The following is a 25,000-nucleotide window of genomic DNA, read 5'->3' on the forward strand; positions in this document are numbered from 1 at the left end:
GAACCCAGCCCCGTTTTCCATTTAAGTATTGGGGACGGGTAAATAGAGGCAGACGAAACGATAGAAAACCATGACATATCTTTCCTTCTCTCCTCAGACAATTTTATTTAGAAAAACTATATACAACGCGTTGTACATGTCCTCATAGTACTGAATTGTACAATAAATATATGCAATAAAGCTAATATCTGTGCGTGTCCAGGTGTTTATCAGTTCCCTTCACAATCGTGAGTGGTCGGCTAGTTATGCCCCTTATGTGTCCATAACTTTTTGATGAGGTGATTTATTTTACAAAAGTGTGTATTTACTATTTGTATCTGCAGAATCGAACCCCGCACTTCTAACCAATTTATTTTTCCTCTATTATGTCTACTACATATATTTCTCTCTAACACACACACACACACACACAGAAGAAGTAAGGGGAGACATGATCATAACCTACAAAATCTTCAAGGGAATTGACAGGGTAGATAAGAATAATCTGTTTAACACGGGTGGGACGCGAACAATGGGACACAGGTGGAAACTGAGTACCCAAATGAGCCACAGGGACGTTAGAAAAAACTTTTTCAGTGTCAGAGTAGTTAACGGATGGAATGCATTAGGCAGTGATGTGGTGGAGGCTGACTCCATACACAGTTTCAAATGTAGATATGATAGAGCACAGTAGGCTCAGGAACCTGTACACCGGTTGATTGACAGTTGAGAGGCGGAACCTGAGAGCCAAAGCTGAAACCCCCGCAAGCACAAATAGGCGAGTACAAATAGGCGAGTTCACACACAGATATCCCCAGGAAGCAGCCCGTAGCAGCTGTAACTCCCAGGTACCTATTTACTGCTAGGTGAACCGGTGCACCAGGGTGATAGAAACTCTGCCCATTTGTTTCCGCCTCTGCCGGGGATCGAACCCGGGCCCTTAAGACTATGATCCCAGAGCGCTGTTCACTCAGCCAAAAGGCTGCGTACGCGCGCTCTTAACTATATGTGCTCACCTATTTGTGCCCTGCAGAATCCAGCTCTAGCTCCTTGACCCCATTTTTCAAGCCGCTGGTTGTCTAATGAATGATTCCTGACCTATTTCCCTATGATACCTGCTTTTAAAGTTGTGGTATATGGGTGCAGCTATCATGAGGTTATCTTGAGATGATTTCGGGGCTTTAGTGTCCCCGCGGCCAGGTCCTCGACCAGGCCTCCACCCCCAGGAAACAGCCCGTGACAGCTGACTAACACCCAGGTACCTATTTTACTGCTAGGTAACAGGGGCATAGCGTGAAAGAAACTCTGCCCATTGTTTCTCGCCGGCGCCTGGGATTAAACCCGGGACCACAGGATCAAAAGTCCAGCGTGCTGTCCGCTCGGCTCCCTCTTCTTTTAACTTTTAAATGATGACGTAACATCATCTTTTAACATCTTTTAACTTTCAACGTTGAATCTTTTAACGCAAGTATTTTGCTAGGAATGCTTGTGAGTGACGCTGATCTCAAGTGCTTCTATCTCCTTTCTTGTAGATTGGCACCACATTTACCTTCTTCCAGCAGTTGGGCAATTCCCCCTTTTGTAAATGACTCATTAAAGGTTAGTGCTAGATGTAGATTAAGGGTCCGTGCTGCTGCTTGTAACATTCATGGTGATACTCTACCAGGCCCAATAGCTTTAGTTACATCATGTGATGCTAGTTGTAGTCCTACTCCCTCCGCTGTTACCTCAATATTTAATAGTCTCTCGTCAGGGGGCTGCTTACTTATCTATCTCTAGGAGCAGTTCAGGTTCAGTTGAGAACACTATGGAAGCTGAAGCTCCTCACAAATTACTTTATCATTTTCTGTATGCCCGTCTCCCTTTTTTCGTAACCTAGTGTGTGTGTGTGTGTGTGTGTGTGTGTGTGTGTGTGTGTGTGTGTGTGTGTGTGTGTGTGTGTGTGTGTGTGTACTTGCGGGGGATTGAGTTCTGGCTCTTAGGTCCCGCCTCTCAACTGTCAATCAACTGGTGTACAGATTGTGGAGCCTACTGGGCTATACTGCCTGTGTGCGTGCGTGTATGTTTAATACATTTAATTAAATTATATTGTGTCAAACTGTTATATGGTTTTTTAAATATTGCAAACTAATCTATTGCATATTGTATGATATTGCATGCTAGTACGCCGTATCAACACATGCCACCGTGCACATATTTCTCCCTCAGGGTATCAGAGGCAAACAGTGCTGGGAGTCAGGCAGCGTTTATTAAAAACTTCAAAATGGTATCAAATGTTTACGGGTTGACATGTATGAAAGGAAGGGGAAAATTATGGTTCGTGTGTGTGCGTGTGTGTGTTCGCTCATCTATTTTTTATGGCTGGAAGATCGAGCTTCAGCTCTTGGATCTCCATTTTCAGCTATCAGTCGCTTTATGCAACCTTCTGTATCTTCTGAAAGATATGAAGATACAACCAACTGTATCTTCTGAAAGATATTGTTAATAGGAACGTTATCCCTACAGACAAAAATCAGAAGATACAATTGACGATTTACTATAAAACCAAAAAAACGGCCAACCTACTCATGAGAAACTCTCCAGACACAAAGTAGAACACTTTAAAAGAGACCAATATCGTCTATGCCTTCAAATGCCTACTTGGGGATTAAGCCTCAAAGAATTCAGTATATAGGCAAGACAACAACATCTCTTTCCAGGCGATTAACGATGCATAAGCAACAGGGCTCCATTAAGGAAGATATAATCTCTTCCCACAACCAGATCATCACCAGAGAAGTCTTAACAAAAAACACAGAAATCATCGATAGATACAGCGATAGCAGGCGGCTTGATATCTGCGAGGCACTACACATCAAGAAGTCAACACCAGCAATCAACAGCCAATTAATGCACAACTATATTCTACCCACTTCAAGACTCTGCACCAATATAGAAGCATCAAGAAATATGGGCCAATAGGCCCTTTGCAGTTACTTCCATTCTTCCCTTTAATTTACCCAATATTATACCCATTGTTTCGTGTTCTGTCTTGTGTTGAAAGTTTGTTTTCACTTCATCCAAAACTGTTGTAACATATCACCTCACCCAAATGCAGGTATATAAAATGAAAGCCGTTTAAATTATAGCATAGTAGAACTCTGTTTAGTGTTTGCAGGTTATAGTTGTGTGTGTGTAAACTAAAGTCTTTGAAAATGTAATACGTTATTACGAAACGCGTTCAAGTGTCGCGTCAGACTAGAAATAAAAATGAATTTTGGAGAATTGATTTTTCAATTACCATCGACAGTGAAGAGAAACCTAAGAAATATTAAGAAAATTGAGAAAATTCGTGTTAGAATTATTAATCTTACTTTTTCAGTCATATTTAATAATTATATATATATATATATATATATATATATATATATATATATATATATATATATATATATATATATATATATATATATATATTGTATATATAAGGTGTGCGTGTGCCTGTGTCGCACCAGAATAGATGCTGTCAAGTAGTTGACATCAAGAGCGGTGATTTCAAGGTGACTTCCCCTACACCCCCACCTCTCTTGGCGTGTGACTCAGCTGCACCACCACACACTCACTCACTCACTCACATACATACATACATACATACATACATACATACATACACACACACACACACACACACACACACACACACACACACACACACACACACACACGCACGCACGCACGCAATCACAATAACGTGATATATCAAATGAACAAAGCCACAAGGGCAGCGATGAGGATTCGAACCTACGCATGGGATGTTACCAGATGCGTCTTAGTCAACTGTACCACCACATGGTAAAAGGAATTGCAACCTGGAGTGCTACTGTCCTCACTAGGATCCCGAAGCTTCTCCAAAGCCCAATCAGAGCTTCACACACTCCCCCCCCTCTCCCCCCCCCCATGTATCCGTGCTCTGTCAACCGAGTCCCCAAATCTGATGCCAGATGCCCACATTAGCAGCATAGCAACAGCTGCATATGGCATACTGGACAACATCCATGTATCCTTCAGAAATCTGGAGAAAAGGGCTTCTCAAGCCCTATATACAACGAACATGAGACCCATACATCATGATGCATCACCAGCATGAAACCCTTACTTGAAAAAGGGACAAGGAGAAACTAGAAAAAGTCCAGAGATATGCAATAAGATTCGTTCCCGAGTAGAAGGGCTTAAGCTATGAGGAAAAACTGATGGAACTGGACCTTACCACACTGGAGGAAAGGAGATATAATCTCTCTCACCACGCTACTCTCACTCCCTCACTACATAACCTTTTCGCCTCCCCACCTCCCTCAAGCTCTCCCCCCAAAAAGATAGATATTAAAAAAAAACTTGGGGGGGGGGGGATATGAAAACATATAAGATTACATGTTTTCATACCCCCCCCCCCCCCAAGGGAAATGACCAAATGGCTGACAGCAATCAACAAATGACTGACAATGACCAAATAGCTGACAACAATGAATAAATGGTTGACAATAATGAACAAATGATTGACAATGAACAAATAGCTGACAACAATGAATAAATGGTTGACAATAATGAACAAATGATTGACAATGAACAAATGGCTGGCAACCATAAACAATACGGCAGACAACAATGTTGTTCAAAGCTTGGAACAGCAGAACGAGGGGGTCACAAGTAGACACTCGAGAAGTAAATGAGTCACACGGACGTCAACAAGAACTTGTTCAGTGTTAGAGCTGTCGATAATTGGAACAGGTTAGACGTAGAACTCGTCGAAGCTAATGCGATTCAAAGTTTTAAATATAAATATGATAAAAGCGTGGTAAATGTCATTGCATTAATCTAAGAACGTTCGAAAGGCGGGGTTAGGAGCCTAGTTCGACCCTGCAAGCACATCTAGGCGAGTACAACTAGATGAGCACGCGCGCGCACACACACCAATTCCAACAATCCAGACGAGTATAACAACTAATTCATCAAGCACCACAGCATTAGAGGAAATCTTCAAGAGGATTCAGGCTATTGAGGAAACTTCTACTAATCAGCAGTGAAGTATCGTGGTTGGGTGGTATTGATTAGTTAGTTAAGCAGCGTGAGAGCGAGAGAGAGAGAGAGAGAGAGAGAGAGAGAGAGAGAGAGAGAGAGAGAGAGAGAGAGAGAGAGAGAGAGAGAGAGAGAGAGAGAGAGAGAGAGAGAGAGAGAGAGACTATACATCCACCCAGTCTCTATAGAAATCCTGTTTGACCTAATCCCCGTCTATCGAAAAGATAAATGGCTTCACATTCACTGCGTTTCGGCTGCTTCGTTTGCGGTTGTTGTCGGATTGAGTCGTTTTTACATGAACTACATTCGCCTCAAAATATTTTTTTGTTCCTAGTTTCGTAATAACAACCTCTATACCCAGATACAATGTGCTTTCAACTGTTCATCCTGTTTGAGCCTTTCCCATCTATTTATATATTTTCATCATTGAACTTTATGCAATAAGTTATTTTTTTTTAAAGGAACTTTGTATGCAACGATTACAATGCTTCACTTTGCGCTATGTTCTAAGTAGAGTTTTCCTTAAAGATTTTGTAAAAGTTTCTCCCCTTTACCGGAATATTTAGAGCAATGGAATATCTCTTTTTCATATTTTTTTGTTGTGTTTATAATCTGAAAGATAGTAAAGGGATGGGGAGGAACAGTTTTTTTTTTTTTTTTTTTTTTTTTAATATAGTTAAATAAAATATTATATAATTCAAAAATAATAAGGAAAATAAATATACGAAAAATAAAATTCACTCAAAAAATAGAATAAAAATATTCAAAAATACAAAATAAAATAAAAATAAATAAAAATAAAGAGAGGGATGAACTCTCATCACTGGCTAAAGCACAGGTACTCAACGTGTCACTCTTCGAGACTGCAGTACTGCAAGGTTGACAACAACAACAACAATAGACTGGATGACAGTAATTATATAACAAATTAGACAAAAATGTGTAAATAGATGACAATGACAAAAGGCAATGAACAACTGGCTGACAACAATGAACAAATGGCTAACACTGAACACATGGCCGACAACAACGAACTCATGGCCGACAACAACGAACTCATGGCCGACCACAACGAACTCATGGCCGACCACAACGAACTCATGGCCGACCACAACGAACTCATGGCCGACCACAACGAACTCATGGCCGACCACAACGAACTCATGGCCGACCACAACGAACTCATGGCCGACAACAACGAACTCATGGCCGACAACAACGAACTCATGGCCGACCACAACGAAATCATGGCCGACCACAACGAACTCATGGCCGACAACAACGAACTCATGGCCGACAACAACGAACTCATGGCCGACAACAACGAACTCATGGCCGACAACAACGAACTCATGGCCGACAACAACAAACACATGACTGACAACAACAATGAACACATGGCTGACAACGAACACATGGCTGACAACAACAACGAACACATGGCTGACAACAACGAACACATGGCTGACAACAACAATGAACACATGGCTGACAACAACAATGAACACATGGCTGACAACGAACACATGGCTGACAACAACAACGAACACATGGCTGACAACAACAATGAACACATGGCTGACAACGAACACATGGCTGACAACAACAATGAGCACATGAATGACAACGAACACATGGCTGACAACAACAATAAACACATGGTTGGTAAACACGCAGACCCCCCCCCCATCCTCATCAACAAAGGCCAAATGCTTGCTACTCCACCCGTCAACCCCCCCCCCCTGTTTATGGAACCCGCCCCCAGACAATGTTCAAGTACGTTTATTGAGACAATCAAATACATCTCAAATGGATAGAGTAGCTTAGGCTATTTCTACCCTCGTCTACCTCAAGTCCCTCAAGGAGCGCACAAATCCGGTGAGTACAAATCCCCAAATCACAGTACAAGAATCACATTAGGAAATGTAGATGTTTATCTCTCAGAATGTTTGGTAATATGTTTATTGTTTGTGATGTGTGTGTATATATGTATTAACACGATGTACTGAACGGGGTGAGAATAGCTTGAGCTACCTCATCCCTTTGTGTGTATTTTACCTCAATAAACTTATTTCAATTTCAATTTCAGAATCACATTATATTTAGACAATGCTCGTCCATCCGACAGTTAACTCCAAAGACGCATTCATCAATGTAATCGTAACTGGGCATTAATAATTAGGATTTTCCTAAATATAAATTAATGTGATAACTACATCAGCATATTGTTCACATTTAGGAGTAGATTAGATTGTGTAAACTTTCTAGGCAATTATTTGTAATTGTAGTACGTTGGTGAAGCATTTGCAGAGATGCGATTCGAACAGATAGCCCTCTTTCCTGAAATGTTCGAACGTTATCAATTGTGAATCGCATGTAAAGCGTTTTTCATTCATAAACAGGGGGTCCCCCCCCCATATCGAGCATAATCCAGCCGACATAATCTTTGAAAACTTCAGAAAACTGATAATCACCAAAAGGTAATTGTGATTGGCAGAACAATTACATTTAGAGAGGATATACCAAAATTAGACTGCAGTGTGATTCATTAGCCGATGTAAAAGGCTACAAAGCAGACCAAAGGTAGCTCGTTATGATGTTAGCGGCGATGATAGTAGTAGAAGTAGTATAGTAGTAGTAGAATAGAAGTAGTATAGTAGTAGTAGAATAGAAGTAGTATAGTAGTAGTATAATAGTAGTAGTACAGTAGTAGCCGCAATAGTAGTACAATTACTGTAACAGTAGTGATGATAGGCACATCAAGAAGTGGTAGTAGTAATAATAAGACGATTGAAGATTCAGTATTCTTCCTTGCAAAAGTGAACAGGTGGTTGACGCATCTATAATCCCCAATTATCATGCCTACTTTTCCTGTAAATTTCCATGGACTTTTTCCGTACAGCAGGTGTCTCCTCATACGCCTCTACTCCCGCCGGCAGTGACGGCGGGCCTGCTTTTCTAGTAGCAGTGACCAGGAGAACATCGACAAAAATGTGCGCTGAGAGTTAAGTGATACTGACAGTGATGAACGACCAAAGCAGTGATCGACAGCAGACGGAGCCTGGGTTTCAAAGTCCTATACAAATTCAGCAGGAAAATATCACCGGAAGGATGCAACAAGACCAAACACGGCAAGAGTCACATGCAGATGAAATTTCACAATAACGTGGCTGAGAAATGTTAACAACATTTTCCAGGTGCACGGAAACCTGGTTGGTCCAGGACTTGACATTGGTCCAGGACGGACGGAAACGTCGTCGTCTCTTCAATTTCTAGTGCGTGGTTTGGTCAGCAAGTCGCATATTAATGGAAGGAAGCGACTGTTATTTCCCTCGACATGTCAACGAACTTTTCGTCAAAAGCTGGAGTGGGACCGTTCAATTGGCCAAGGAATTTGGTGAATATGAACCATTGAACAAATCCACAAGGGCCGTGACGAGGATTCAAACCTGCGTCCGGGAGCATCCCAGACACTGCCTTAATCGACTTCCTTGTGGATTTGTTCATTTGATGCATCACGTTAGTGTGATCTCTGTAATATGAACCATTATTTACGGAGGGTGTTCACCGGCCTTGCATAACGGTTGGGACCGAAGAGGCAGCGGAACATTTAACGACTGGTGGATTTAAGAACTGTTTTGGTTACTCCGGAAGCACTCCGGATAAGCACTAGAACCTAATAATTTTATCCCTCACCAACGCGCGAGTGTAGGTACTTATATTCACTCGACAGTCATCATACAAAGTGGTCTTGAAGGGGAAGGGAAAGGAAGAACGCACCATTTCGTCTAATAAGCTTAGCCAGTTGCATATTAAAGCTGAGCGCATTCTCGCTTCAGCAGCGTCGACAGGCAGACCATTCTACAGGTTGACTACTTTGGGAACGTTTTTAACAAACTATTTGTGCAAATTATAATTTACGAACTGATAATTTAAGCGACTATCTCAACCTCTCGAGTACGTACTTACCCATTTGTTTTTAAACTCTAATCTTATCAATTTTACAACCACTGCTTACAGCCACTACTCTGTGTTAACATATGAATCACTAATAATATTTCCCCTAGTTAAAACGTTTCATCGTGATCATTAAACAACTACTAACACATCAATCCACACACACACACACACACACACACACACACACACACACACACACACACACACACACACACGCGTACAAACGTTTTCAGCCGGAAACGAAAACTAATTACCCTAATTATCTGTTCAAGTCGAAACAAAATGTAGAAAAAAATAGAAACTCATTATTTCCTAATGACCAAGACTTCCTGAACTAATGTGGACTATACTCTCATTCTCTCACTATCTCACCCTCTCTTTTCTGTCACTCTCACTCTCTCTCTCTCTAGCTCCGTGTTCCTGCTTTATTCCATCTTATATCCTTTACAACCCCTCTTACTTTTACAATAATCCTCTTTATTATCCTTAATTCCACTAGATCCCCTACCGCATTTTCATATTATTTCTTTCCCCTTATTCTGAAATTTATCCAATTCTTCCCTCCCCTCACCTTCAGCATGTTATTAACCTAATCTGTGAGTCAAATGATTTCTGGAAAACCATTATGTTAATACGCTGAAGAGGCATGATCAATAGCTCCGGGCAGAGAAGTCTTGAGACATTCACAAGACGCGGAGTTATGAAATGTTGTACACACTCGCGCTCTCTCTCTCTCTCTCTCTCTCTCTCTCTCTTCCCTTCACCTCCTCTACTTCCCCTACTCGTGTATCCATCACTTTTCTCTCTCAGAGTTGCTGAAAACATTTTACATGCATAAAGTGTTTGAGGTGTGATACGGCAATGATAAATATGAAACCTCGTGACGGCAAATAAAATACAGAGGAAAGTTTTTTTTTCGTCTACAAAGAATGCTAGAATCAATACCCTCTCCGCATTGCAAGCATAAACCAAGTACAGATTTATAGGAAATGGCTGGATAAACACTTTGGTGAATATCAACATTACAGTATCGAAATATAACCTAAATTTCCTTACGTTTACGAAGCTGTACGGTAGATGTCTGTACCGGCTTTTGGATGCCTTCTCGGAATTTATAATATACAAGACACTCCCATGTTCTCCTTAATATTCAGCATGTTCAACCACATGAAAATTACAGTGGCGTAGGAGGGCAGCGATAGTAGCAAGACTAACAATAGTCTTGCTACTTTTGCAATAAAAGTAAAGATAATAGCAGTAGTCAAATAAGTAGTAGTCGCTGCGCCTGCTGTAGTTTAAGTAATAGTAAACAGTAGTATTAATGCTAACAAGATTCTCTCTCATTCCCTATTTTTTCCAATATAGCATAGTAAAGCCATCTATTTTCCAACCAGCAGTGACAGCCGAAGAAGAAAATATGATGAAGAGTTTTCAGTTTGTCTATGATTGATGATTGATAAAGATTAAGCCACCCAAGAGGTGACATGGGCATGAATAGCCCGTAAAGTTTGTCTATCCTGCTCTCATCGTTTTAAGCTGGACTGGTTGTGGGTACCGGTGATTAGTTTACGTAAGATTTGTTTAGTGTAAATCCTAAGATTCATAGTGAAGATAGGTTACAACACTATCCTTCCCTTCCTATCCCTACCCCCATCTGCAGGCGATGAGTCACAATAACGTGGCTGAAGTATGTTGACCAGACCACACACTAGAAATTGAAGGGACGACGACGTTTCGGTCCGTCCTGGACCATTCTCAAGTCGAAACGTCGTCGTCCCTTCAATTTCTAGTGTGTGGTCTGGTCAACCTACCCCCATCTCTTTTTCTCTCTCTCTCTCGTTATCAGGCTGAGAGTTTTCCCTTTCCACAGCTCATGGTAAGCCTTACCCACTAGTTTCTCTGGAACTCGACTCGCCAATCGGTGAAGAACCAAGTACCCTATTACTGTTCGGTGAACAGGGGCGCGAAAAGTTAAAGACTGATGCGCAATCAATCCTCTCACGCTAGGGGGGGGGGGGGCTCGAACCCTTAACAAAATAAAAATTATGAGAATAATAGAGTAATAAGAAAGCGAGATGTGAGCGAATCTCTAAACGCCATTCACAAAAACTTCAGCTCTTAACTTCATTGCATATATCAGTTACCGTGTAAGTCTCCATTTAGACTTTTTTGAGTTCTGGCGGCCAACTTCACCACGAAGATTTGGTTAACTAGATTTACTTCCCCCTTCATAAGGGAATTGGAATGTGAAAACTTAAATACGCTTTTATTTTGTAATTGACGCAAATGCTGTCATCTTTCGTGAACTTTATAAAAAAAAGACTGAAAATAGAGACTGGGATACAGACAAAGACTGAAATAGACAAAGTGAAGTCTATAAGCTTAGTAACAAATTTAGGGACAACCCATTTTCCGGAGCCTGAGTTTAGTTAGTTTAGTTCAATAATTATGCACCCCATACCCATCTTGTGAGGGGGTGTAGTGGGCCTTAGAGAGAGCGCGCTATTTGTTACCACACTATCTTGAGGTTATCTTGAGATGATTTCGGGGCTTTAGTGTCCCCGCGGCGCGGTCCTCGACCAGGCCTCCACCCCCAGGAAGCAGCTCGTGACAGCTGACTAACTCCCAGGTACCTATTTACTGCTAGGTAACAGGGCCATCAGGGTGAAAAACTCTGCCCATTGTTTCTCGCCGGCGCCCGGGATCGAACCCGGGACCACAGGATCACGCGTCCAGTGTTCTGTCCGCTCAGCCACCGGTTCCCTTACTCCCACTAGAGTAAGATCGCCACACACACCACCTTTCCCAGCCGACAAGGACATACCTGAACACTCCAGCAAGTCCTCGACCTGAAGAAACACAAGAGAACTTGGCGAAAATTCTCGATAGTAATATATGATTCATTATCCAGCAACCGAGGCTGTACCCGCCAAACACACACCGAAACTACGACGTTGGTACAACGTTCGAACAAGTTTTAACACCTCGTAACCAGTTATAACAACCAATATAGCAAGTTGTAACAACGTTCTAACACGTCATAAACACGTTAAGCCAAGATGTAACAACTTTATTACAAGTTGTAACAAGCGGAAAATAGACAGTTGTGGTTTGTGTTTCCAGGGTAGTCTTAAGGGAATATTCATTATCCAGCAACCGAGGCTGTAGTCTTAAGGCAATAAATAAATATAATAAAATATGGGCATTTTATCCTCAGCCGACATCGTCTGTTACCCCTCCCTTGACCTCATCTAACATTTCCTTACGGGCTATTCATGCCCGTGCCACCTTGGCTAGTTTAATTTCCATCAATCAATCAATCAATCTCATCTAACTTGGTGTACATATTGTATTCCAAGCCACTATGCATAAGTGAGTGCCCCGCTCCTGTGCCAGGTAAGCCCACTACGGGATCACCATAGCCCGTGCTACTTGGAACTTTTTGTTACCAGTATTTTTTTTTATTAACACATTAGGTACATCTGCATTAGTGCAGCTACCCTAGACTATATGAAGTGGAGTACAGTGTCAAAAAAGCTAACTACGTGATGCTATAAAATCCCCATCACACAGGATGGTTAGTCAAACAGTTGTTCCCAGTAGCTGAATCTATAACAACAACAACTCTATGCATCCACTACCCCTCTGCCGCTGTAAATGTTTGAGAGAGCTTCAGTGAAACGCCTCCATCAGTGACACGCGTCGAGCCATAAAATGCTTTAAAATGAACTTTGGAGAGTATATTTTTCAAGTTGCTTCCCAAGTGAAGAACATACAAAATATTCATTATATTCTTGCTAGAATACCGTCTACGTCTCGGGGGTGATCCTAGGCGGCACGGGTTCGAATCCTGGCCGGGTCATTTAGAGTTTTTAGTGATCTATGGCTCGCGCATTTAATGCAGCCTTGTCACATATGTACACACAATTATATATATATATATATATATATATATATATATATATATATATATATATATATGTCGTACCTAGTAGCCAGAACTCACTTTTTGGCCTACTATTCAAGGCCCGATTTGCCTAATAAGCCAAGTTTTCCTGAATTAATATATTTTTTCTAATTTTTTTCTTATGAAATGATAAAGCTACCCATTTCATTATGTATGAGGTCAATTTTTTTTTATTGGAGTTAAAATTAACGTAGATATATGACCGAACCTAACCAACCCTACCTAACCTAACCTAACCTATCTTTATAGGTTAGGTTTGGTTAGGTAGCCGAAAAAGTTAGGTTAGGTTAGGTTAGGTAGGTTAGGTAGTCGAAAAAACATTATTTCATGAAAACTTGGCTTACTAGGCAAATCGGGCCTTGCATAGTAGGCTGAGAAGTGCGTTCTGGCTACTAGGTACGACATATATATATATATATATATATATATATATATATATATATATATATATATATATATATATATATATATATATATATATATGTATGTATATATATACTTATTTATATACATATAATTATATATACACATTCATATACATATAATAATGTATATCTGCCCGAAACGCCGCGCGTACTAGTGGCTTTACAACAATGTAATTACTATGCTATGTATCCTCACAATCCCAATGTACCTTCCTGTATATATATAAATAAATAAATAAATTATATATACATACATATACATATAATTATATTACAGCAGCCACCACCTTCTCACAATTCATCACTACCTCCTTCCTGCTCTCCACTATTCCTCAGTAATATATGCCTCCGAAATACTTGAAATTCCCAGCCCTCTCTCGCTCATCTGGGCCGGTCAGCCATATTTCACATTCCCCATCTCCTCCTACCCTAACACCTCTACTCTTACTGGGTAGCCTTTATTCTTCCACGCAAATGTTGGGTTTATAAACTATGCTTTCTGTTTATTTTGTCAGTCTCGTACACTTTGAAATTTGTGCTTTTCTTTAATGGCGCTTAAGTAATTATTATGCTTCATTCATCCATTATCAGCTATATATATTATTTATTTGTTGACCAAACCATACACTGGAAATTTAAGTCGACTCTTCAATTTCTAGTGTGTAGTTTGGGCAACATTTTTCAGCCACGTTATTGTGACTCATCATCTGAATACATATTATTTATTTGTCAGATAAATAATATAATCGGGTTGTTGACTTGTGGAACCAATTACCGCGTAACGTGGTGGAGGTGGGGTCCCTCGATTGTTTCAAGCGCGGGTTGGACATGTATATGAGTGGGATTGGGTGGTTATAGATAGGAGCTGCTTCGTATGGGCCAATAGGCCTTCTGCAGTTGCCTTTGTTCTTATGATAACACTTTGATTATGGTCCATATTTCGCTTGTTTTGTTAAAGTTGAGGTAATATTTCGTGAGATCCATCAAATTCCCTTCAAATGCTATTCGATTTATTGAAAATCGAGAAAGTTTTCTCAAGATTAGATATAAGGATAAAGACTTCCTTTAAGATAAGACTTCCTTTTGGCATCAATAAATTTATCTAGAACAGCGAGACACAAGGAAGATTGACGTGATGCACGAGAGACGCAATTTCATTGACAAAAAGATGTTCAGTATAAAAAAAATACAATGAAAGAAAATTCCCCCCTCCCCCCCCCCCCATAAATAAAAATAAAGTACATAGCATAGTAAAGTAAAGTTGTACAATAAGTACAACATGAACGCTACTGATTAACAAATAATTACATTCCTGTCGATCGTTGCTGGTAAGTGGGGAGTGTCCTGGGCCTAGCCAAGCTCTTGACTATAGACCAAGATCCTCGGTAGAGGCCTTGTTCAAGCCTTGAATTATACTGTATAATACTAACTTTTTTTGGCGAATTCGAGCAGGAATTCTTGTTTAATTCTGCACTCCAGAATAGTTAGATGATCGGTGTCCATCTCGACAGCAAGATCAACGTCTTAAAACAAATTTTGTTGGCCTCAGTTTAGTATCAAAAACGTGGTTCTCAATATCAGCTGAATACGCCTTAACGACTACTCCCCTGTAAGGAGGGGGGGTAGAAATAGCCTAAGCTACTCTATCCCTTTGAGATGTATTTCTTTCTTATCTCAATAAACATACTTGAACTTGACTTAGTTCACGATTATTTATAACAGACGAGGAGCAGGTAATTCAGGGTTGTGAAGGTGAAAAGGGAGGATGAAAGATACCGAACGTCGAGAGGTTAGAAATTTTTGGATGTACTAGAGTGCAGAAAATGGACAGACTGGCGAGTTTGGTTTCACCATCTTAATTCTGCATACACCTTGGGTATAACCTGAGATATCCTACCGCAGATCCTAGTGAAGTGCTGCCCTCGTTGTTGTTGTTGTTGTTGTTGTTGCTGCTGCTGCTTAAGATTCAGCTACAGGCAACTAAACGTTCCAAGTAGCACGGGCTATGGTGAGCCCGTAGTGGATTTACCTGGCACAGGAGCGGGGCTGTAACCGGTGCTGTCCTCAAAACGTCTTGCTTATATACTATATGTACACCCTATATCCTATGACACATTCACCAGCGGTCTGAGTAAGATACAATCCCCCAACGTCAGCATAACCAAAACAAAACAGCAACAACCACTGGTAGAAACACAGGGTCAACATTGTCTAAATTAGAGTGGGGAAACTCTTATAGTGGTCCAAAACGGGCCAAAATGTCGTCACTCCCTTTAGTCGTGTGTGGGTTGGGTGTATAACAAGGCATCGGAGCCGGTAGGGGAGCCGGTCGGCCGAGCGGACAGCACGCTGGACCTGTGATCCTGTGGTCCTGGGTTCGATCCCAGGCGCCGGCGAGAAACAATGGGCAGAGTTTCTTTCACCCTATGCCCCTGTTACCTAGCAGTAAAATAGGTACCTGGGTGTTAGTCAGCTGTCACGGGCTACTTCCTGGGGGTGGAGGCCTGGTCGAAGACCGGGCCGCGGGGACACTAAAAAGCCCCGAAATCATCTCAAGATAACCTCAAGAAGGTATATTAATAAGGTGCCTAATATCATAACACACTAAAACACGAACCAATTTATACAAATTGGATCAAGCTACATTAACAAAATACGTGAGGGCCGTAGGACTGTTTCAAGCGTAACCTAGACACGACTAGGGGAGGTTGGATACAACATATCTCGCATGAGCCAGTAGGTTCTGCAATTTCCTACCTTCTTACGTTCAATCCGTCATTGCAGCGCCTCCGTCGGCTGGACCTGTCTTATCTGAGGACCGTGGGACCCCCGATTCTCGTCCGCCTCATTCCCAGCCTCACTCAAGTCACAGTGCTTAACCTCAGCATGACAGAGACCGTCGACCAGGCAAGTGAGAAAGGAGTTAGACAAGGAGAGGAAGGTAAGAGAAGGGAGGAGCATGGAGGGACGGAAGGAGGGGTATGGGAGAACTTGACAAATATTGAGCAAGATCGAAAGAAACATATATATTAGATGATGAGGGGGGGTGTAAGGTACAATGTAACGTAACCAATAAAACTAGACTCTCAGACCACCTATTTATCTCAAACTTTACAAAAATAAAAGTACTTCCTGCTTGAGAACCACTTAAAGAGTACCAATTTCGCAACTATCCCACAGGTCCTGGAACTTATCGGCCGCCACTGCCCGGAGATAAGAGAGCTGGACATCTCCAACACCCCCATCACAGAGGCAGGACTCATTCGCTTGTCCTACGACGCTGAGAAAGACCGCCCCATGTGCCAAAAGCTGACCAAGCTTAGCATCACCGGCTGTGTCATCACTGCCAAGCCCGTCAGCTTCCTCCTTCAGTACATCCCCACGCTCAGAGAGATCGACTTCGACGATATCTTCGAGGTAAATTTAGGCTAACCTCCAAGCAGTGTATATTGAACATGTGCCCTGGTAATACATTGTCCTCAGGGAGGAGATCCGCTTAAGGGAATGGATTGGGAACGACTATACAATTAGTGCTGTTATCTACTCTCTATCCAGGGTTAGGTTAAGGTTATCTTAGGTTAAGGATTGGTACGGTTAAGTTAGGTTTTATCACGTTTGGTTACGTTAATACTGTGTATTATTCACAATGTGACATACGGAATTCAAAAACTTTCAGTGCCCGAGAATTCCGTTTACAGACAACCGAATTATTCAAAGAATACATTTTCAGCGTACAGTTTTTAGATTTTAAACCAACGAATTATAATAAAATATCGTTATAACTTGATTAATGGAACAAATTACAGGTCAAATATAATAAACGTAAGATAGCTTTATTATTTCAAGCGTAGGTTTAACAAATATGAGTGAGCGTGGGAAGATAGTAGACATAATAAACAGCTACCTTGTATGGACCAATAGGCCTTTTGCACTTTATACGCTCTTCACTTTTATGAACTATCTGTGCGACCGTTCTATGTTCTTACGTAATAGCAGCATATTTCTGGCATGATCTTATAGAATAATATAACCAATTGCGAACCTGCTAATACATCAAAAAATTTAGTGTATTGACCAGACGAGACTTTAGTTTAGTTCATTTATAATGCACCCCATACCCATCTTGTGGGCGGTAGTGGAAAGGGTTACAGAGGCACATAATGGGCTCAGGGACTGAACCCCACAATTCATTTAGCTAAGCAAGTTACAATCTTGATGAGCTAGTTACAAAATTCAGTATAAGTCGTCACATCAACAATGGGTTCGAGATCGACCACAAGTACAGTTTCTAAATTAAGCAACTGACATATGTGGAGAGCTAGTGTCAAAATTTATATGTTTGTCCTGCACACCGCCCCCCATCCAGTGGGCAGCGATGGATAGGTTACAATCCAGAAGAGAGCATAAAACTATCCACATTGGGAGAGTGGAAACTTGCGGCAATGAAGATCTCTCTATCTCCTCTCATGATCTACACCCCATCGGTACCTCGATCATTTTTATGTCATAATTTGATATATTTGATCTCCTGGTTATTGCCTAAGACACCACAAATATCGCTGCGTCGCACACCTGCGCGAAGTTGGCAGACTGGTATTGGCAGCCCGAGCGTTAATGTGCACTGGAAGGTGAATATGTTTATAGACAAATGTGTGCGCGCACGCACACCCGCGCACACAGCATTTTTTACTGGAACAGTAAATAGGTACCTTGGAGTTAGTCAGTTGTCACAGACTGCTTCCTGGTGTGTGTGTGTGTGTGTGTGTGTGTGTGTGTGTGTGTGTGTGTGTGTGTGTGTGTGTGTGTGTGTGTGTGTGAGAGAGTGTGGGAAGCCAACTCCGTGCCAACGTGTCTTGCGTGCCTTCACAGGTGTTTGGGGTAATGAAGGAGTGGGGCCTCACCCTGGAAAACATCGACGACTGCGAGAAGTACCACCTCCGCATCCTCAACTCCACCAACGTGTACGTCGACCCTGACAACATACACATCGCCATCACCCTCTGTCCCTACGCCACGGTGAGTCCGCCCTGAGTCACTGTCGACCTGGCCATCATCATTACTTGGGTCATTTGGTGAGTCGACCATTTGTTCATCATATGTCCACACGTGAGTGTGAATCAATCTTTTGTGTCGTGACACAGACGACCATCAACCTTCATCTTCACGCTACGGTCTGTGTTCCGGGTCGCTTCTACAGCGTGAGTATGTTCCGGTTCACTTCTACAGCGTATGTTCTGGTTCACTTCTACAGCGTATATTCTGGTTCAAGTCTATACGGTGAGTCGCACTTAAAATTAATTACGTTTCAGTGAGTTATCATAGTTATCATTTTGCGTCACTATCGGGACTTCGCCTGCGTCCGTTGTCCCTGCGTCAAAGTGACTTTCAGACTGAGCAGCTACGCAAAGGTGAATCGCCGTCCAATCGTTACACCAAGGTATGTTATCGCCGAGCATCAGAAATAGTAGGTGGCTCGAGTGACAACCTCGCCTCCCCGAGCCAATATACCATCGTAAACCACCTTTCTGCGTCCATACATCACAAAACCACCCACCCACACACACAATACAGACATGCAAAGCAATGAGAAACGTACACAAAATGATACAAGTGAACGAGACGGTGATAAGACACGATTACTGAGTGGCCCTAAGAGCTCAAACCCTGCCAAACGCAGCAAGGAAAGCACACACACCACAGGACTGACTGCACAAGAGTTACACGTTCATTGTGGACAAAGAAAGCTGGGTCCTGGCACTATCATCATTTCAAACCACCAACATGTATGCATAATCGCCTTCCTCGTCTTCCCCGTCGCAGTCTCAGCTTTAAATTATTAGCAGTCCTCGTGGCGCAGTGGTCAAACACTCGCCCGGCGCTTTATAAGCGCTTTGGCCTGGGTTTGTATCCTGGCCGGGGAGGATTTACTGGGCGTCAATCCTTAACTATAGCCTCAATTCATCCAGCAGCGAATGCGTACCTGATTGTTAAACGACTTGGCGGTTCGTATTCCGGGGAAAAATAGGATTAAGGACCTGCCCGAAACGTTACGCGTGCTAGTGGCTGTGCAAGAATGTAACAACTCTTGTATATATAAATAAATAAAATACAATCTTTTCAAATGTTGATAAATAAAATAAAATGTGATCTTTTCAATAGTTTATATCCCAGCGGGCACAATATCAAAGTCTAACGTTAATTCAATGATAATCAACGTTAATTCAATATCGAATCATCGTTAATTCAATGTTGAATCAAACGTTTCTCTTGGATATTGTGTCCGCTGGGACATGCCTTCATAAACTAAGACATAAGCATCCACAGCTTGATACAAATCCTGTCCTATCGTCACGACACTGTTGTTCAACTCCAAAAGCATATAAATATCCCGAAGACACTCGCGTCCATCACCAATTGTGTCCAGGAAGTTGACGAGGTGAATATAATAGTATACCATGCTGCAGTATACAACAGTACCTACTTCACTAATATATCCTTCACACTAACATGTATGCAATACTGAACACCGATATATTTCCGCCTAAAATAATAAACATTAAAACTCATCAGCACGTTTTGTTTCACGAAGTTCATAGTTTCACAAAACTATAAAGTTTTGCAAGTTTTAAACTTCTAAGGTGTAAAAATTATATATATATATCCCAGCATTAATTTGATTCAGGGGTATATACGAAATCTATAATAAAATTCACTATGTCGGGGGACAGGAAGCCAGAGTGTATTCGTACACGTTAGGCTTTTATTGTCCCCCCCCCCATCCCCCAGGGTCGAATTACTGACCCCGCCCAGGATGCAACCTCATAACAGGCTGACTAAACTCCCGAGTACCTACTTGCTGCTAGGTAAACACAGGCATTAGGTGAAAGGAAATGTCCCCAACCATTTCTGTCCCGCCCGGGATTCGAACCCGAAATTCAGAATTGTGCGTCGGAAACTAACCTGACCGTACTACCGGGACGCCTATAAACAGAAAACTTTTGCAGTGTGTCGTATTGGTCAAAATTCAAAAATTTAAATTCAAATGTTTATTCCGGTAAAGTACATACATATAAGGGGTGATACAAATATTGCTGAATTTATAGATAGAGCTAGTACATACAATGCCTAAAGCCACTATTACGCAAAGCGTTTCGGGCAAAGAAACAGTGCTCATAGACAATTCGCAGCCGCTATCTGTATTTTAGTATGGTCCCATTCTCCCAAAATATACCGAATTGAATAATGCTGGAACAGTAACATCGCTTTCCAAATTTTAGTCAGTGTGTGTGGATATATATATAAAGTAAAATATGAATGCCAGTCGAGGAAATCAACCAATCAAAACTCGTTTAGCCATTATTGGTCGTCCACACAATAGATGGAGCAGACGAAATTGTTTTAAAAAATGGGTAAAAAATTATTTTCCTCTTCCACTCAATATATATTTTTCTGTTTATGTCTCTCTCTCTCTCTGGCTATCTGTCAGTCTCAATTTTCTTTGAGTTTTCGACTTCCTCTTAAATAGTCGATGTTGAAAAGGAACGTGTATTATGTCTAAAAAATATTAATAATCTCCTTTAATTGTTTAAAACGACAAAGCTTGTTCCATTGAAAATTTAATAAGCAAAAACCACACAACGAAAAATACAAATGGAAAGCCATAATCGAATTCAGAGAAAACGCACAGATACGTTAGCCATATTTCAGGGCAAACTAAAACACACAACTAAAATCTAAAAGTAAACTTCTTATAATTCATTGTGTCGGGGGACAGGCAGCCAGAGTGTATTTATAAACGTTAAGCTTATATGGCCTGTCCTTGGAACAAAACTTTCCAAGTAACAAGTAATACGTGAATATGGTGAGCCCGTAGTCAATATGCCACCGCAAGAATGCAATTCTCAGCGCCATCTATGTAAACAAGAGGCATGCCGCTCGTCAAAGGCATGGTTCATCTACTCTTGTAGCAAGGCACTGCGGGGTCACCATAGCCCGTGTTACTTGGAACTTTTTGTTCCAGGTAGCGAATCTTTAACAACAACAATACTCTTGTACACTGTGCAATACTTTCCAATACAAGTATCAATAAAGGCGATAGCCTCAAGTAATAACTGTCTTACTCCATAATCATTCGTCACCTACGCAAACTCCACAGGACAAAGTTCCACTATGTTCTTCACACAACTTCAAGATTTTTTTTTCATAAACATAGGTACATCCGCATTTATAATGCTAACTTAGAGTATATAAAGGGTTATATAGGTTGCATGAAGAGCCGGCAATGTTATACTAAAATTCCCCACCGTGCAGGATGGTTAGTTTATAGGAACATGTGATCAGATGCCAGCACTTAAATTTTGGATGCATGATGAGGATATCCTCATCATGCTGTATATAATTGCAATGTTCCAAGAACCCCGTACTGGCAAGTCTGAAGGGTTAAATGACTGGACACACTAATGTAATATATGAGATCATGGCCCAGTTACTGCTCACAATAAAAAGAAATGGGTTATTCAGATGTACACATCTTTGGACTACTGTATCCAAGCACGGAGCCATCGCCTTCCAAAAGGACATATCTGCTTTGGAAAAAGTTCAACGCAAAGTGATAAAACTCATCACAGAACTAAGTCAACTTTCATACCGGGAAAGGTCGATGGCCATATGATTAACGACGCTATAAACCAGACACGACAGATCTGATTTATAAAGACCTTTAAATCACTGAACTAATTTTAAGAAACCAATCCTCTCCATTTAATTATAAGATTCATTGTAATTAACAAAAGAGGCAACAGCCTCAAGCTCAACAAGCCATACTGTAGAACAGAAAACAGGCGATGCCTTTTCATTCAGTTATAAAACCATGGATTCCCCTACTCGTCGAATCCGTAAATACCATGACTACTCCGGTTCAAAATTTAATTGAAAAAATCCTTAAGGATAACGAAGAAACTTTTCACAAGCCGCCGGCTTCCTGTCCCTGTCGATGCTACTACAAATAATGACTCCTCAGGTATAAAGGTGGTGTTTCTTACAGATCGACATTAGGCTATTCACAGAAAATAAACTGTAAAAATGTAGTTCAGACTCCTGAACTGGTTTCCTATTGTCTGGGAACGACCGTGTTAGGCTTGCCAAGAATTCCTTAGGGCCGACGCTAATGAATGACCTTCTCTGCCCGCAACAACTGTCTAACTCCTGGGCATCTTTACTGCTAATTTTTCCCCTACACAATATCACATGTGCAGCAATCTACATCAATGAATTGTTTATATTCTTTCAGATCACACTGTTTGAACTTTATAGATTATAAACTATATTTTCTCCGGCACAAAGAATTTGTTATTTTGTAACACCTACATAAAGCTTTACCCTACCTTCGTCCCTGTATCCCTCCTAACACAGCTTCAGCCTATTCTTCACAATTCTATTGTCCACAGAATTAAATCACCCTACCATCTTTAGCAACACAGCTTCACCCTATTTTCCTTTCTCCATTCAAGCAGAACTTCACCCTAATATTTCTCCATAGCTTTCTCGCCCTAATATTTCTTTACACCTTATACATTAAATTTTCACATTTCACCCTCCTGGCAGAACTTCACTCTGAGCAACGCGTTTGTGGAGAACGAGGTGTTGTATAAGGTGATGACGATGGAATACCTGACTCACCTGAGAATCACTAACTCTGAAGGTCTAACACTGAACTTCCAGGAGGGCATCTTACCTGTCCTTACTGTCAAGGGCCATCAACTTATCTCCCTCCTCCTGGCTAACTTCACCAACGTGGATGTTGCCGGTAAGTGGTGACCCCCCACCTCACCCTTGCTTTATCTCTCTGGTTCACACACACACACACACTTTAATCTACATGAGCTCGCGTATTTGTATGTGTATGAATGAGTGATCGTTTGTCAAACTCATCAAATCAATTGCGCTGAGTCAAGTACCTGTACTTCAATTTAACGCAACATTTTAAAATAATCTAAAAATTGTATTATTGCATCACTGTTTCAATAGACCACCACTCTACTATTGTATAAATACAATTTTATCACTATTCCTGTACAACTATTCTACCGCCATAGCCCTGTGCTAATACACCACTACTCCACCATCACTGTACCCAATATATACGATTGTTTGTTCCTTGGTGGTAGTATTTCTTAACTGCTTATGTGTGAAATGTATAGAAAATACTAATAACACTAAAAAAAATCCACAAGTCATGATGAAGATTCGAACCTATGCGCTGGGTATTCCCAGACGCATATTTCCATTGATATACCACGATTATGTACCTTTGTAACCCTTACCACTACCGCCCACAAGATGGGTATGGGGTGCATGATAATAAATCACGGTACTGTGATTTCTCTGTGTACTAAATAATACTACCCAACAACAACAAATCAAATGTTAGTGTGCTAATCATCACTATTATTGAACCAATACAATATCACCACTCATTTCCACGCTGTTCGGAACGTTTGAACACGTCCTTTCCTTACACCTCATATCTCTGTTCACTTAACAGTAAATAGGTACTTAGGATTGCATGCTGAAAATGCCAGTGGCACATTCCTGTGGCACATCACTGCCCTCATGGACCACAGCATCACCACATTCGTTTGCCAGAGCATCATCATACCCCTGTGCCACAGCATCGCTACATCCCGCAGGTACAGTAAGATTACATATCTGTACCATAGTGTCACTGTACCATTTATCTTTACAGCTATCGGTGAGAGTTGTCCCAGACTGCAGAACCTGGCGCTGAGTGCCATAGGAGTTTACGAGGATATCGTCTACCCGCGAGAACATCACTTCACACAGCTCAGGAACCTTGAGGTAACAACCCATCTTTTATACGCATATATATATATATATATATATATATATATATATATATATATATATATATATATATATATATATTATATATATATACATACATACATACATATATATATATATATATATATATATATATATATATAATATATATAATATATATATAAACATTTTTAAATGCATTTTAACTTCCCCCATAAAAAATCCAAAACGCCCAATCCTAAATGCTCCGAAAAATGCCCCAAAACAATCAAAACTACAATTTTTGTTTAATTCCCAACAAAAACAAAATAAACACCCAACAAATTAATTCCAAAACGCCTAATGAAAAAAAATCCAAAATCCCCAACAGAGACATGTATAACATACCTTTACAGTGGGGCAGCAAACTTTCCGGTCATCCTGAAAATCAGAACATGGGGTCTAATCAGAAAATTGTTGTTTTCTAAATACAAAATACCATTGTGTCCTTAAGTTAACCCCGAGTGGCCGATGCGTAGCCTAACCGACTCAAGGGCGTTTACCACTTCTTATTACGGGGATAGGAGGGAAGGCATGGGGGATAGGAAGTAGGGCACGAGAGTAAGGGCCATGGGGCCTCTTTACTAAAAAAAAAAAAAAAAAGGATAGGAGGAAGGGCATGGGGATAGGAGGAAAGGCATGGGGATAAGAGTAAGGGTCATGGGGATAGGAGGAAGGCCATTGAGATAGTAGGAAGTTCGTGAGGATAAGGCCATGGTAATAAGTTACATTCGAT

The 25,000-nt window shown here is 41.1% G+C and overlaps 1 protein-coding gene and 1 long non-coding RNA gene across 9 annotated transcripts in view; one reads left to right on the forward strand and one right to left on the reverse strand.

Moving 5' to 3' along the window:
- Positions 1 to 25,000, reverse strand: part of LOC138354935 (uncharacterized) — a 125,034-nt gene that overhangs the window by 90,870 nt on the left and 9,164 nt on the right. Inside the window, exon 2 of the long non-coding RNA XR_011223733.1 lies at positions 24,613 to 24,645. This is a non-coding gene — a long non-coding RNA (uncharacterized lncRNA). The remainder of the gene's footprint in view (positions 1 to 24,612; positions 24,646 to 25,000) is intronic.
- Positions 1 to 25,000, forward strand: part of LOC123771002 (F-box/LRR-repeat protein 20) — a 90,760-nt gene that overhangs the window by 57,963 nt on the left and 7,797 nt on the right. For all 8 annotated transcript variants that reach the window (XM_069309443.1, XM_069309446.1, XM_069309447.1 and 5 more), the window contains 5 exons: positions 16,168 to 16,290; positions 16,564 to 16,800; positions 18,253 to 18,399; positions 22,987 to 23,188; positions 24,128 to 24,240. In XM_069309443.1, coding sequence (XP_069165544.1) covers positions 16,168 to 16,290; positions 16,564 to 16,800; positions 18,253 to 18,399; positions 22,987 to 23,188; positions 24,128 to 24,240 — 822 coding nt within the window. The remainder of the gene's footprint in view (positions 1 to 16,167; positions 16,291 to 16,563; positions 16,801 to 18,252; positions 18,400 to 22,986; positions 23,189 to 24,127; positions 24,241 to 25,000) is intronic.

This window comes from Procambarus clarkii, chromosome 65 (genome assembly GCF_040958095.1).
Source record: "Procambarus clarkii isolate CNS0578487 chromosome 65, FALCON_Pclarkii_2.0, whole genome shotgun sequence".
NCBI classification, from domain to species: Eukaryota; Metazoa; Arthropoda; class Malacostraca; order Decapoda; family Cambaridae; genus Procambarus; species Procambarus clarkii.